General features: G+C 41.6%; 1 protein-coding gene across 2 annotated transcripts in view; it reads right to left on the reverse strand.

Annotated features, from left to right (window-relative positions):
* The window catches only part of LOC134212741 (protein PALS2), a 161,065-nt gene that overhangs the window by 86,728 nt on the left and 60,561 nt on the right, over positions 1–13,776 (reverse strand). For both annotated transcript variants that reach the window (XM_062690856.1, XM_062690857.1), the window contains one exon: positions 2,260–2,381. In XM_062690856.1, coding sequence (XP_062546840.1) covers positions 2,260–2,381 — 122 coding nt within the window. The remainder of the gene's footprint in view (positions 1–2,259; positions 2,382–13,776) is intronic.

The following is a 13,776-nucleotide window of genomic DNA, read 5'->3' on the forward strand; positions in this document are numbered from 1 at the left end:
AAGGAATTCCTGGAGGAACTTACGGAGAAATTCCTGGAGGAACTTCCGGAGGGATTCCTGGAGGAACTTCCGGAGGAATTCCTGGAGAAACTTCCGGAGGAATTCCTGGAGGAACTTCCGGAGGAATTCCTGGAGGAACTTCCGGAGGAATTCCTGGAGGAACTTCCGGAGGAATTCCTGGAGGAACTTCCGGAGGAATTCCTGGAGGAACTTCCGGAGGAATTCCTGGAGGAACTACCTGGAGGAACTTCCGGAGGAATTCCTGGAGGATCTTCCGGAGGAATTCCTGGAGGAACTTCCGGAGGAATTCCCGGAGGAACTTCCGGAGGAATTCCTGGAGGAACTTCCGGAGGAATTCCTGGAGGAACTTCCAGAGGAATTCCTGGAGGAACTTCCGGAGGAATTCCTGGAGGAACTTCCGGAGGAATTCCTGGAGGAACTCCGGAAGGAACTCCGGAGCGATTCCGGGAGGAACTCCGGAGGAATTCCGGGAGGAACTCCGGAGGAATTCCGGGAGGAACTCCGGAGGAATTCCGGGAGGAACTCCGGAGGAATTCCGGGAGGAACTCCGGAGGAATTCCGGGAGGAACTCCGGAGGAATTCCGGGAGGAACTCCGGAGGAATTCCGGGAGGAACTTCCGGAGGAATTCCTGGAGGAACTTCCGGAGGAATTCCTGGAGGAACTTCCGGAGGAATTCCTGGAGGAACTTCCGGAGGAATTCCTGGAGGAACTTCCGGAGGAATTCCTGGAGGAACTTCCGGAGGAATTCCTGGAGGAACTTCCGGAGGAATTCCTGGAGGAACTTCCGGAGGAATTCCTGGAGGAACTTCCGGAGGAATTCCTGGAGGAACTTCCGGAGGAATTCCTGGAGGAACTACCTGGAGGAACTTCCGGAGGAATTCCTGGAGGAACTTCCGGAGGAGTTCCTGGAGGATCTTCCGGAGGAATTCCTGGAGGATCTTCCGGAGGAATTCCTGGAGGAACTTCCGGAGGAATTCCTGGAGGAACTTCCGGAGGAATTCCCGGAGGAACTTCCGGAGGAATTCCTGGAGGAACTTCCGGAGGGATTCCTGGAGGAACTTCCGGAGGGATTCCTGGAGGAACTTCCGGAGGAAATCCTGGAGGAACTTCCGGAGGAATTCCTGGACGAACTTCCGGAGGAATTCCTGGAGGAACTTCGGCATCTACTCATTGCTCCCATTCCGACATACGCATATTGCATGGGTTTCTGGTCATTTTATCAAAGTGAAAATCGGCCATACTAAAATGGCCTCAAACACCGATTTCCGGCTTCTACTCATCGGACCGATTTCGGCAATACCTATATTGTAAGAAGTTTGGTACTCTGCAAATCGTTTTCTTACGCTCCATATAAACAAAAATTAATTTGTATGGGAAAAATCATACAAGCGGAGGAGGAGTCGAAAAACTCAGAAAAAATGCTTACGTAATTAGCGTAATTGTCTATCTTTAGGCCCAAACCCAGAACATTCAAAAATAGTGCGTACACAATTCATATGGGCCCTCCTTAGCCGTGCGGTAAGACGCGCGGCTACAAAGCAAGACCATGCTGAGGGTGGCTGGGTTCGATTCCCGGTGCCGGTCTAGGCAATTTTCGGATTGGAAATTGTCTCGACTTTCCTGGGCATAAAAGTATCATCGTGCTAGCCTCATGATATACGAATGCAAAAATGGTAACCTGGCTTAGAAACCTCGCAGTTAATAACTGTGAAAGTGCTTAATGAACACTAAGCTGCGAGGCGGCTCTGTCCCAGTGTGGGGATGTAATGCCAATAAGAAGAAGAAGAAGAAGAAGAAGAAGAAGAAGAAGAAGAAGAAGAAGAAGAAGAAGAAGACGTACACAATTCCATTCAATCATTCGTCACTTACAAGTAAGATAAAATAAATCGTTACTAGCTTCTAACTCAATCATGATTAAGTCAGAGCAACTCAAAGTAGGTTCGCTGCCCCATCAAACTATGCATGATGTAACAATTTCATGCTGAACAGCGAATTTTGAAACCATTTTATTCATATAGAAACTTGTGACGCTCAACGCCAACAACTAAGTTTATCTAATAAATAATTCAATAAACACACTAAAATCACGAAGTTGCATCAATCCATCAACATTTTGCGGTGCTTTTATCTGTGTCGGGTTTAACCTTCATCAATGTTTTATTTTTGACTATGGTTGTGTTGTAATGAACGGATATTAGAGAGCTGTATTTCAATCAGCGAACATCATCACCACTTACCTTTATCATTTGCGTAACGGCGGGGTTCTGCAGTATACCTTGCAGGAAAACCAAATCTGTCTCGTTGGCCTCCGATTTTTCGCTGAGATCTTCCACATTGTCTCGAATATGTTGGAACGCGGCTGAAAATAAAAGAATGGAAAAGAAAACATGCTCAGGGAAATTATTAAAATTAAACAAACAAACATAATATAAATACAATTGATTGAACAAAAATTGCTATCAAAATATTTTTTACACAATAAACAAACACAAACGATTTATTCCAATCGAGTGTCAGCGGAACATACCGAATCCCGCCGGTTCTTTGTAATCGGAAGTTTCGAAATAGAAACAAAAAAATACATCGCTCGAATACTTCAAAGCAGCCCGAGGAATGTTTACGTACCGCACTCTTACAATGCGAAATATCATTTCGCGCCAAAGATGTTCGAAGCTGCGGCGCGCGCGCCGCCCCACGAAAATGGGGGACCATCATTGCGAAGATGATTGTTTGTTTACAATGGCATAAAAAGTAACTATAAACGTACGTACGAAGACCTCTACGAAAGCCGCGGCTGTTAAATCTAATAACCGGCCGATTCCCCCTTTAGGTTCCGCGAGCGTAAAGTAGGGAAGAAAGTTACAGGATGCACCAACATTTCTGTTTTTCAAAAAATATTGGACAATATATTATCATCATAAAATATTATAATCTAGTTACAAATTTTAAAATATAAATTGTTTGTGCACGCTCGTATGTTTCTCCAAGTTTTTGTATGATGATCAATCAATTAATAATATTATATATCAACTAAATATAATATGTGACTTGTGAAACATTTTGCTATATAGCCAAGCAAATATGTCGTATTGTAGTCAAATGATGAGTTTTTTATTGGAAAAATTGAAATCAAATTATTCATTTAACATAATACCATACCAAGTAATATTAAAGTACAAGTGTCTTGAATCGGCTATCCTATCCGCTTCTCCCCCACTATAGAAGAAGATGAATCTCGCTCAACGTGTGCTATGAGGACGGTGCCATTTGATGCGTTGCCATGATCATATATAGGGGGCATGTTCACCGCCACTTCCGGAAAAATTTCTTCTAGAAAGCCGCCCGTAGAGATTTATTGCAGGCTATTAGAGTTTTCTGTGGTGTGCTAATGCGGTTGTTACTATATAGGTATATGCCGAGCAACACACATGCTGCGAACAAGTTTGTTTTACTCATAAATGACCAAATTTAGTCTTATATGAGTTACTGCAACCAAATCGATCTGAATTGTGTTGCTTGGGATGATGATAGTCGGTGGCCAATGGAATTTTATGAGCCTCGATATATGATGATGACGGTTGGATACTGAACAAGATGGGAAGTTCACTAATCATTCTTAAGGGAAATGGACTCGGCCGTGGTCTCCGGGATCGTTCATAAAGGAAGTAACACTCCCTTGAATCGATAAGCATCGACAGAGTGCTGGATAATTTATAAAGAGGGTCAAAAGTGGAATGGGACAGAATAAGAATAAGCACGGAATTTATAGATAGGCTCTATAATCACTGAATAAATCGACCTCGAGTCTCTCGTGATTGGTAGGACATCATTAGGATTAATTTATCGACATTAGCCCAGTTCTCGTTAGTAGAAAGTATATTGCTGTCATGATTAAGAAGATTGAATTTCATATAATAAATCATAATAAAATAGAATTGCAGAAGGTTTTGTCAAGGTGTTTTTGATTATTTTGGTATTCAGTCACCAGATGCAGCTGCCTATGATCGCAAATCAGTCCTATATGAATTTTGCTCAGATCTGAGTAAAGTTCAACAAGCATCATATTTTAGTTCATATTTTATTATATTATTATAAAATAAGTCAATTTATATTAGAAAGTATGAAAAAATGCTCGGTCCGGTTGAATTTGTCTCCGGGTTGAAAGCTTTCTTGACTACTGGGCATAGAATATCTGTTCTGCATGCCCTACCATAACTGTGTAAATGTTAATAGAACAAGGGCGTAGCCAGGGGGGGGCAGGGGGGCCCGTCGCCCCCCCCCCTAAACTGTGGAAAGATTGAACGGGTACTGAAATGAATTCCCTCATACATGTGCACTTTACGGTCCAATCATATACAAAAATCGGTGGTTGAAATTCAAAAGATTCCCAAAACTTATGAGGGCATCCAGGATCCATAATATATGAAAGTTCAAAACAACTCGAAACATTTCGGGCTCAAAAATTCTCCTTGAAATCCTTCTAGAAGCTCCCCTGGGAACTTTTGAATTCCTCCGAAAAGTTATCCACTAATTCCTCTGAAAATCGTTCGAAAATCCTTCTCATGTAATTGTAATTCCTCCTTATCTAGAAACCACCCACTAAATTTTTTTAGGAAATTCACGAGGAAATTCCTTGAAGATTTCTTTTCTTCTCTCCAAGATTTATTTCTAGATATTTCTTCGGCTATTCTTTCTTCAGGAAGAATCCGGCATTTCCTTCAGGCATGCATTCGAGAGTTTCGTCAAGAATACATACGGAATTTCTTCCCAAAGTTCTACCAGAAGTTTCTTCAAAAATTTATGACGGAAATTCTCTGATTCAGCTCCATAATTTCACTTGTAAATGTATAAGAAATTCCTTCGGAAATTCTTCTAGGAACTTCTCTGGGCATTCCTCTCGGAACTCTTCCTTTAATTCTTCCGGGATTACTTCCAGGAAATTTTCCGGGAATACCTCCAAACATTCAATAGCGAAATCATCTAGCATTCCAATCTGGAATTCTTTTCGCAATTACTTCAAAATATCCTTCAAGAAATCCTCTAGAAATATCTTCATGAATTTCTCCTGGAATTCGTCCAAGTATTTCCCCAGAAATTCTTACAGGTATTTTTTCGGGAGTTTCTTCAGGTACTTCTCCAGGAATTCCTTCAGGAATTTCTCCGGGAGATTTTCCGCGGAAGTGTTCTAGAATTCCTTCCGGACTACACTCGGAATTTACTCGGATATCTGCCAAGAGTTCTTCCAGAAATTTCTTCGGAACAATCAGCAGGGATTTTCTTCAGCAATTCATCTGGGAATATTTTCAGGATTTCATCTGGGAATTTCTGCATTAATTTCTCCTGGTATTTTTCTGGGAATTCCTTCAGATATTTTTTCGGAAATTCTTTTAGGAACTTCTTTTTGAATTATTTCAGGACTTCCATGTGGGAATTCCTCCGGAAGTGCTTGTGGGAGTTCCTCCGGGAGTTCTTCCAGGAACTAATACCTCCAGGAACTTTACAGGGAATTCCTGGACGATATTTGGCAGGAATTTCACAGGAAATGGGATTTCGGAAGTTCCTTCAGAAATATTTTTTCTCTTCCTCTAGAGTATTCCACCGGATGTTCCTCTGAAGTTCCACCAGTAGTTCCTTCGGGAATTCAATCAGGATTTCTTCCAGGAATTCATTTAGCATTTCTTTAGGCATTTATCTACAAATTCCTCCAGAAGTTCCTCGGAGAATTTCTCTGGGAGTTCTTACGGGAATTCCTCCGGGAGGTTCTTTTAAGAATTCTTCCAGGAGTTCCTCCTGGAATTCTTACGGAAGTTCCTTTGGGAGTTCATCCTAGAATTCTTACGAGAGTTCCTCCAGGATTTCCTCCGGAAATTCTTCCTGTAGTTCTTCAATAAATTCCTCCAGAAGTTCCACCGGCAGTTCCTACGAGAATTCCTCTGATAATTTCTCCGGAAATTCTTATAGAAAATCCCCCGGGAGTTCCTCCGGAAATTACTCTGGGAGTTCCTCCGGGAGTTCCTTTTCAGAGAAACACCCGGAGAAAATGCCGGTGAAAATCCCAGAGGAATTCTCGTAGAAACTGCTGGTGGATCTCCCGGAGGAATTCCCGAAGGAACTGCCGGAGGAGCTCCCGTAAGATCTCCCGTAAGAACTCCCGGAGGAATCTCAGGAGGAACTCCTAGAAGAATTCCTAGAGGACCTCCCGGATGAGCTCCCAGAGAAACTATCGGAAGAACTTCGGGAGGAATTTCCAGCTTAATTTCTGAAGGAAGCCTAAATGATTTCCTGAAAAAAGCCTGAATAATTTACTGGAATAACTCCCGGATGAATTGCTGGTGGAATTCCCGGAGGATCTCTCGAAGGAATTTTCTGTAAGAATTTCTGAAGAAACTCCCGGGAGAATTTTCAAAGGAACCCCGGGGAAACTACCAGAAGCATTCTCGGAAACAAGAGAATTCATCTTATAGACAAATCTCGTCTAGCTGAAACCTTTGTTGAGGTTTGTAGCTGGACCATCATCATCATCAGAGGACCTCCAGGAGAATTTCCTGAGGAGCTCGCAGAGAAATTCTCGGAGGAGCTTCTGGTGGAAAATCTATGTAAATTCCTGAAGAAGCCTAAATAAATTCCAATTTTGCCGAAATTCCCGGAAGAATTTTCAGAGGAACTGCCGATAGAACTACCGGAATTATTCTCGAAGGAAATCCTAGAGAAATTCTTGGTCGAAATGCCGGTGAAACTCCTGGAAGAATTCCAGGAGGAATTTTCAAAGAAACTCCTGGAGGATTTTCCAGTGGAAATTGTAAAATAGGAATTATGCACGCACTGTCGCCCAGCACACACAGCCTGCTCGACCGGCAGTACAAACACGAATGAGGCCGACTCTTTTTCCCTCAAAGCAACGCCTGCCGCGATGCACGCTAATCAGGGATGTATCGAGGGGCGCATAAATACTATGCGATACATATATATATATATACTAGGATTATAAGCCACCCTCTCACATCCCCCTACTTTCCCGGAGAAAGTTGAGAAAGAAATAAAAACAGAAAAATATATGCAATCTACTTATGTGAAATCTCTCAAGATTTCGAAACATAACACCTCTCTTTCATGCACAAGACATTTCTCTAGGCGACCTAGTGAATGAAGGTAACCAAAAATCTCGTGCGGCAGATGATCAATTTTAAAACCCCACCAGACGATAGGTAGACAGCCACAATCAGCTTAGCATTAATGGCCTTGGGAACAAAATATTACTTGAATTAACACCGAACCTTTATCACTGCAGAGATATTTAGACTGTTAGTTAAACTTCAGCTGGTTGTGCTAACTCAACTCAATCGATAACGATTGCTAATATCATTTAAAAAACTTTCAGGTGTGAAAAATAGGCGAGTTGTCGCCAACGATATCTTCTCAAATATTGGAATCAATATAGACAGCATAAAATTTCTATTTATGTATAAGCATTTCCAATAACGGCTGAATGCCAACAGTTCCTATTAATCTTCTGTTCGATATTGTGGCTTATTTTTCCACAATGAAAACAACTTTAAAAAGTAATAGTAAATGAATCGAATCAAGATACGATTTTAGAGCAATACTACTCGCTGTTGACTTTCTATATCGATGCATAATTTGAAAGTAAGAGTGGGTCCTTGATTTTTTTGAAAATTTTATTTTTTTGTTTTCCTGATTTTTTTCAAGTATCATACTAGCAAACCAGGATCGCTCGGGTTTTCTCCAATAACGAGAACTAGCACCAGCGGCTCCGTTGCATTTGCCAGATCAAACCAGTGAGCAAACTACATTGCTCCTGGAAACACCCCCGTGCAAATCAAAACAGTAGCCTTGGATCGCTCGGGTTTTCTCTAACAAAGAGAACGCACCAGTTGCTCCGTTGCATTTGCCGGATCGAACCAGTGAGCAAACTTAATTGCTCCTGGAAACTCCCCCGTGCAAATCAAAACAGTAGCCCTGGATCGCTCGGGTTTTCTCCAACAAAGAGAACCAGCACCAGTGGCTCCGTTGCATTTGCCGGATCGAACCAGTGAGCAAACTTCATTGCTCCTGGAAACTCCCCCGTGCAAATCAAAACAGTAGCCCTGGATCGCTCGGGTTTTCTCCAATAATGAGAACCAGCACCAGTGGCTCCGTTGCATTTGCCGGATCGAACCAGTGAGCAAACTTCATTGCTCCTGGAAACTCCCCCGTGCAAATCAAAACAGTAGCCCTGGATCGCTCGGGTTTTCTCCAATAATGAGAATCAGCACCAGTGGCTCCGTTGCATTTGCCGGATCGAACCAGTGAGCAAACTTCATTGCTCCTGGAAACTCCCCCGTGCAAATCAAAACAGTAGCCCTGGATCGCTCGGGTTTTCTCCAACAAAGAGAACCAGCACCAGTGGCTCCGTTGCATTTGCCGGATCGAACCAGTGAGCAAACTTCATTGCTCCTGAAAACTCCCCCGTGCAAATAAAAACAGTAGCCCTGGATCGCTCGGGGTTTCTCTAACAAAGAGAACGCACCAGTTGCTCCGTTGCATTTGCCGGATCGAACCAGTGAGCAAACTTCATTGCTCCTGGAAACTCCCCCGTGCAAATCAAAACAGTAGCCCTGGATCGCTCGGGTTTTCTCCAATAATGAGAATCAGCACCAGTGGCTCCGTTGCATTTGCCGGATCGAACCAGTGAGCAAACTTCATTGCTCCTGGAAACTCCCCCGTGCAAATCAAAACAGTAGCCCTGGATCGCTCGGGTTTTCTCCAACAAAGAGAACCAGCACCACTGGCTCCGTTGCATTTGCCGGATCGAACCAGTGAGCAAACTTCATTGCTCCTGGAAACTCCCCCGCGCAAATCAAAACAGTAGCCCTGGATCGCTCGGGTTTTCTTTAACAAAGAGAACCAGCACCAGTTGCTCCGTTGCATTTGCCGAATCGAACCAGTGAGCAAACTTCATTGCTCCTGGAAACTCCCCCGCGCAAATCAAAACAGTAGCCCTGGATCGCTCGGGTTTTCTCTAACAAAGAGAACGCACCAGTTGCTCCGTTGCATTTGCCGGATCGAACCAGTGAGCAAACTTCATTGCTCCTGGAAACTCCCCCGTGCAAATCAAAACAGTAGCCCTGGATCGCTCGGGTTTTCTCCAATAATGAGAATCAGCACCAGTGGCTCCGTTGCATTTGCCGGATCGAACCAGTGAGCAAACTTAATTGCTCCTGGAAACTCCCCCGTGCAAATCAAAACAGTAGCCCTGGATCGCTCGGGTTTTCTCCAATAATGAGAATCAGCACCAGTGGCTCCGTTGCATTTGCCGGATCGAACCAGTGAGCAAACTTCATTGCTCCTGGAAACTCCCCCGTGCAAATCAAAACAGTAGCCCTGGATCGCTCGGGTTTTCTCCAACAAAGAGAACCAGCACCAGTGGCTCCGTTGCATTTGCCGGATCGAACCAGTGAGCAAACTTCATTGCTCCTGAAAACTCCCCCGTGCAAATAAAAACAGTAGCCCTGGATCGCTCGGGGTTTCTCTAACAAAGAGAACGCACCAGTTGCTCCGTTGCATTTGCCGGATCGAACCAGTGAGCAAACTTCATTGCTCCTGGAAACTCCCCCGTGCAAATCAAAACAGTAGCCCTGGATCGCTCGGGTTTTCTCCAACAAAGAGAACCAGCACCACTGGCTCCGTTGCATTTGCCGGATCGAACCAGTGAGCAAACTTCATTGCTCCTGAAAACTCCCCCGTGCAAATAAAAACAGTAGCCCTGGATCGCTCGGGTTTTCTTTAACAAAGAGAGGCTCCGTTGCATTTGCCGGATCCTGGAAACTCCCCCGTGCAAATCCAAATAGTAGCCCTGGATCGCTCGGGTTTTCTCCAATAATGAGAACCAGCACCTACCTGCGGACAATTAACAGAATAGTTTTTTTTTTTGTGTGTGATGGGCGACAGTGAAATCAATATTGATGCAGGGAAATTAAGAAAATGCCACCTAAAGAAAGGCGGCTCCTGGCAGGATCGCCATTTGTAAAATAAGAATTATGCACGCACTGTCGCCCAGCACACACAGCCTGCTCGACCGGCAGTACAAACACGAATGAGGCCGACTCTTTTTCCCTCAAAGCAACGCCTGCCGCGATGCACGCTAATCAGGGATGTATCGAGGGGCGCATAAATACTATGCGATACATATATATATATATATTAGGATTATAAGCCACCCTCTCACAGAAATCTTGAAGTTTCCACCGGAATTCTTTCAGGATTTCATTGCGAATTAATCTAGGAATTCCTCCGAAAATTCAATTGTTGAATTCATTTTCGGTATAATTTCTGTAAAATTTCCGGTGGAATTCCTGGAGAAATTCTTTGAAATTTTCACAAGAAATTATTCGAAACAATTTACGGAAAATTTTATGGAATTTACAAAAGAAATTCGAAGATTTTTCGTGAAATTCTCTGGAATGTTTACTGGCAATTTAGCAGAATTTCCACGGAATATTCTAATTTTTAAAAATTATGGGAAACAGCACGAAATTATTTGAATTATTGCAGGGAATTCTGCAGAACTTATAAAGAAGTTCGTAAAGATTTTCTTGGAGTAAATAATGGTGGAATTTCCGGATCAATTCCCGGCAAAATTTATGGTGGAATTCCTGAAGACACTGCCGAATAAGTTACTGGATTCCTAAAGAATCCCTGAATTCCGTTTCTAAGGCTTGTTTATTAATTTTCGGATCAATTCCCGACAAAATTTATGGTGGAATTCCTGAAGACACTGCCGAATAAGTTACTGGAGGCATTCCTAAAGAATCCCTGATAGAATTTCGGATAGAATGCCAGGAGCAATTGTCGAAGGAATTCCTGGAGAAAGCTTGCATATTGATTTTTCTGCCTATTTTATAATAAATATTATTTAGATGTATGGTTCTAGTTTTCTTAAACTTATGGAAGAATGCAGGATTTTTATAATAATTGTTATAGCCGATTTTATATTCTTTCTGAATACTAATAATTAATATTTTTCTCACTTTATTTAAAAATATCTGATGAGCAATAAATCACGCATTTTTAAATCCATTATTGTTTTAATCATTATTGTTTCGATTTGGTTTTATGTGTTAATATTCATGTGTTTTTATAAAACTACTATAAAACTACGATTTAGAAGACCAAAAAAGTTGCCCCCCCCCCCTTCTCGAAATCCTGGCTACGCCCATGTAATAGAACATTAAGCTAAAAAATAGACCAAGTTTCATTTAGAAAGTAGAGCCGAGAAGAAAATATGTCCCACCGCATGAAGAGATTATTTTGGCTCCTATGCCATCATAGTTAATAGTTTTGTTCTTCTCGTACATACCAACTAAATATACCTAAAAGATAATAATAAAACTAAAATAACTAAAAGAGATTAGTCAATCATTCTTACTGTGCAAGTTTCAGTAGCCTAATAAATACAAAGAGCATTAATGGTGCTAGCCACGTCCTTACAGTCAGGTAGAAATAAAGAAGGCACATAAGTAGGTGATTTTATGCTATTTAAGGTCACTCCTTACGGAATCCAAGTTTCAAAGTGCTCGCGTTTTCGGTGGCACACTACTCGATACGCAAGCAACGCACAAATTTCATTTTTTTTTTCACGCATGCTGCGATGCAGCAAAGCTAAATCAACAAAAATGACAGTTGTGAAAACGCGGGCACTTTGAAACTTGGATTCCGTGAGGAGCGTCCTTAAGTATAGACCGTGTTTACCTCTGCGTCTTCACAAAAATCACAGGGAGGAACATTTGTTAGCGGATGAGTATCGTTGGGTCACATATCTGAGAAAAGGAGACAGTTAAACGAGTAAATGAAGATCAAAATTCCCAATTTTCCTGCACTAAAAGGCAATCTTATTCTTACTCCACTAGCAATAATGAAGGAAAAAAGGAATGGAAAAATCAGCCTCCGGTTCGAAAGTTTCCGTATTGCATGTCTAGTCTAGTCTACTCCTCACATATAGTCAGTTATTTACAGTCAGTTATAATAATTGAATAACATTATAAATGTAAAATATCTTGGCTGTGCATATGCACAGCATATGTTTCGAAATGGACAAATTGATATGAAATTTGCGAAAAAGAATCCACGTGTCTTGGAGAGACTCGAACTCTCAACCTCCTACTCTCTAGATAGGCGTGATAACCCCTACACAACAAGACCACTTAAAGGTCACGTTTGCGGAAAAGCCATCAGAATCCGAGTACCAACCTCCACCGCGGTTAGCTCTCTTTTTTGCAAATTGAATATCTTGCTTGAATTGTCCAATCTTCACATGTGCTTTACTGTTGTATATCCACAGTCAAACGAGTGTACATTGTTTATAAATCGAGAGGATCACACTCTATGCTCCCAACAACGGACTGGGCGAATTTGTGCAAAAGGCTTGCTTGGCTAAAGCATTTGATTACTTTGATTGCTCTAATTGTAATCAAGTGTCGGTCTTTCACCGTCATTAGTCGTCTGAGTACACGCGACCGCATGCTTAGAGCAATCAAACTCATCAAATGCTTTAGTATTTTTCATATTTATTCAAGTTTATAACACAGATCCAATTTTGAGCTAAATAATTTAAAGCTAAAGAAGGATTCGATAATAAATTACTTCGATGTTTCCATGTGTTTCAGTTAAATGCACTTGGGTCATCTCTTGCTCGTTTTTTTTTAAATTTAACTAAACTATTTTCACGTAGATTTTCCCCATAGATTTTTCATGCGTTTTATCGAAATTGTCAAGAAATACGTGAAAACTGCAAAACACCGATTTAGGTTGAAGTCGTTTTATAATTAGTCGTTTTATAATTAGAGATTGTTTATTGTCTGGAAACTATAAAAAAAGGTATAGGGTAAAACGACCTATTATGGAGAGGTTATGCACCGTGCCAAAACAAAATTCATTTCAAAAATTCTTTAAAAATTACCTGTTGGTCTTTTTCCACATTTCAGTAGTCGAATAGGTTGCTGGTTAACTATAGATTCGTAAATATTACGTCAATTGGGCTAAACCTATGTTGTTTTGTATAATAAACTACCGCAATAATAGGACACAGTTGCCTATCGTTGCGACATTTTTTCAAGGTCAGTCCTATTGCTGCGGTATTGCATGCAATTCTTATGGAAATCGATACCACAACAATAGGACCTTAGCACTACCGCAATAATAGGCTCAAAGGATTCAATTTTTTAGTGAAAAATGTCGAGTTTTCATAATTATGAACGGAATTTTGTCAAGCAAAAGCTGCTCTAGTCGTTAATTCGATTAGTTTCAGCGTATCCACAATTGTTTTTAATGTTGTTATATCCAGAATGGACTATTTTAACACTACCGCAACATTAGGACATATCACAACGATAGGGCGTTTTACCCTACTAATGACATTCTTTCCTTCAAAATACAATAATGAAACATTTATTCTCTTCCCGTAGAGAAATAATAACAAATATAATGAAAAACTTTCAGCAAGAAATGACTCTCGAACAACATTCGAAAGCTATAAAGGTGACGAGTGATTTCCATTCGACTTGAGTCGTTTTTCAGTGTGCTATCGAGTCTCCATAATGCCAAAATATCTCGTTATTCTTGTACCTACTCGAGCATACTCGAACGATGAGTCGTTTTCGAGATCGAATCGAAAGCCGTAATGCCAAATATGTTCGACTCGATAGAATTACGTTCGAATCGAGATGCACAATGCCACGCTAGGTTAAATAACTCGTCGG

Source organism: Armigeres subalbatus, chromosome 2 (assembly GCF_024139115.2).
Source record: "Armigeres subalbatus isolate Guangzhou_Male chromosome 2, GZ_Asu_2, whole genome shotgun sequence".
Lineage (NCBI taxonomy): Eukaryota > Metazoa > Arthropoda > Insecta > Diptera > Culicidae > Armigeres > Armigeres subalbatus.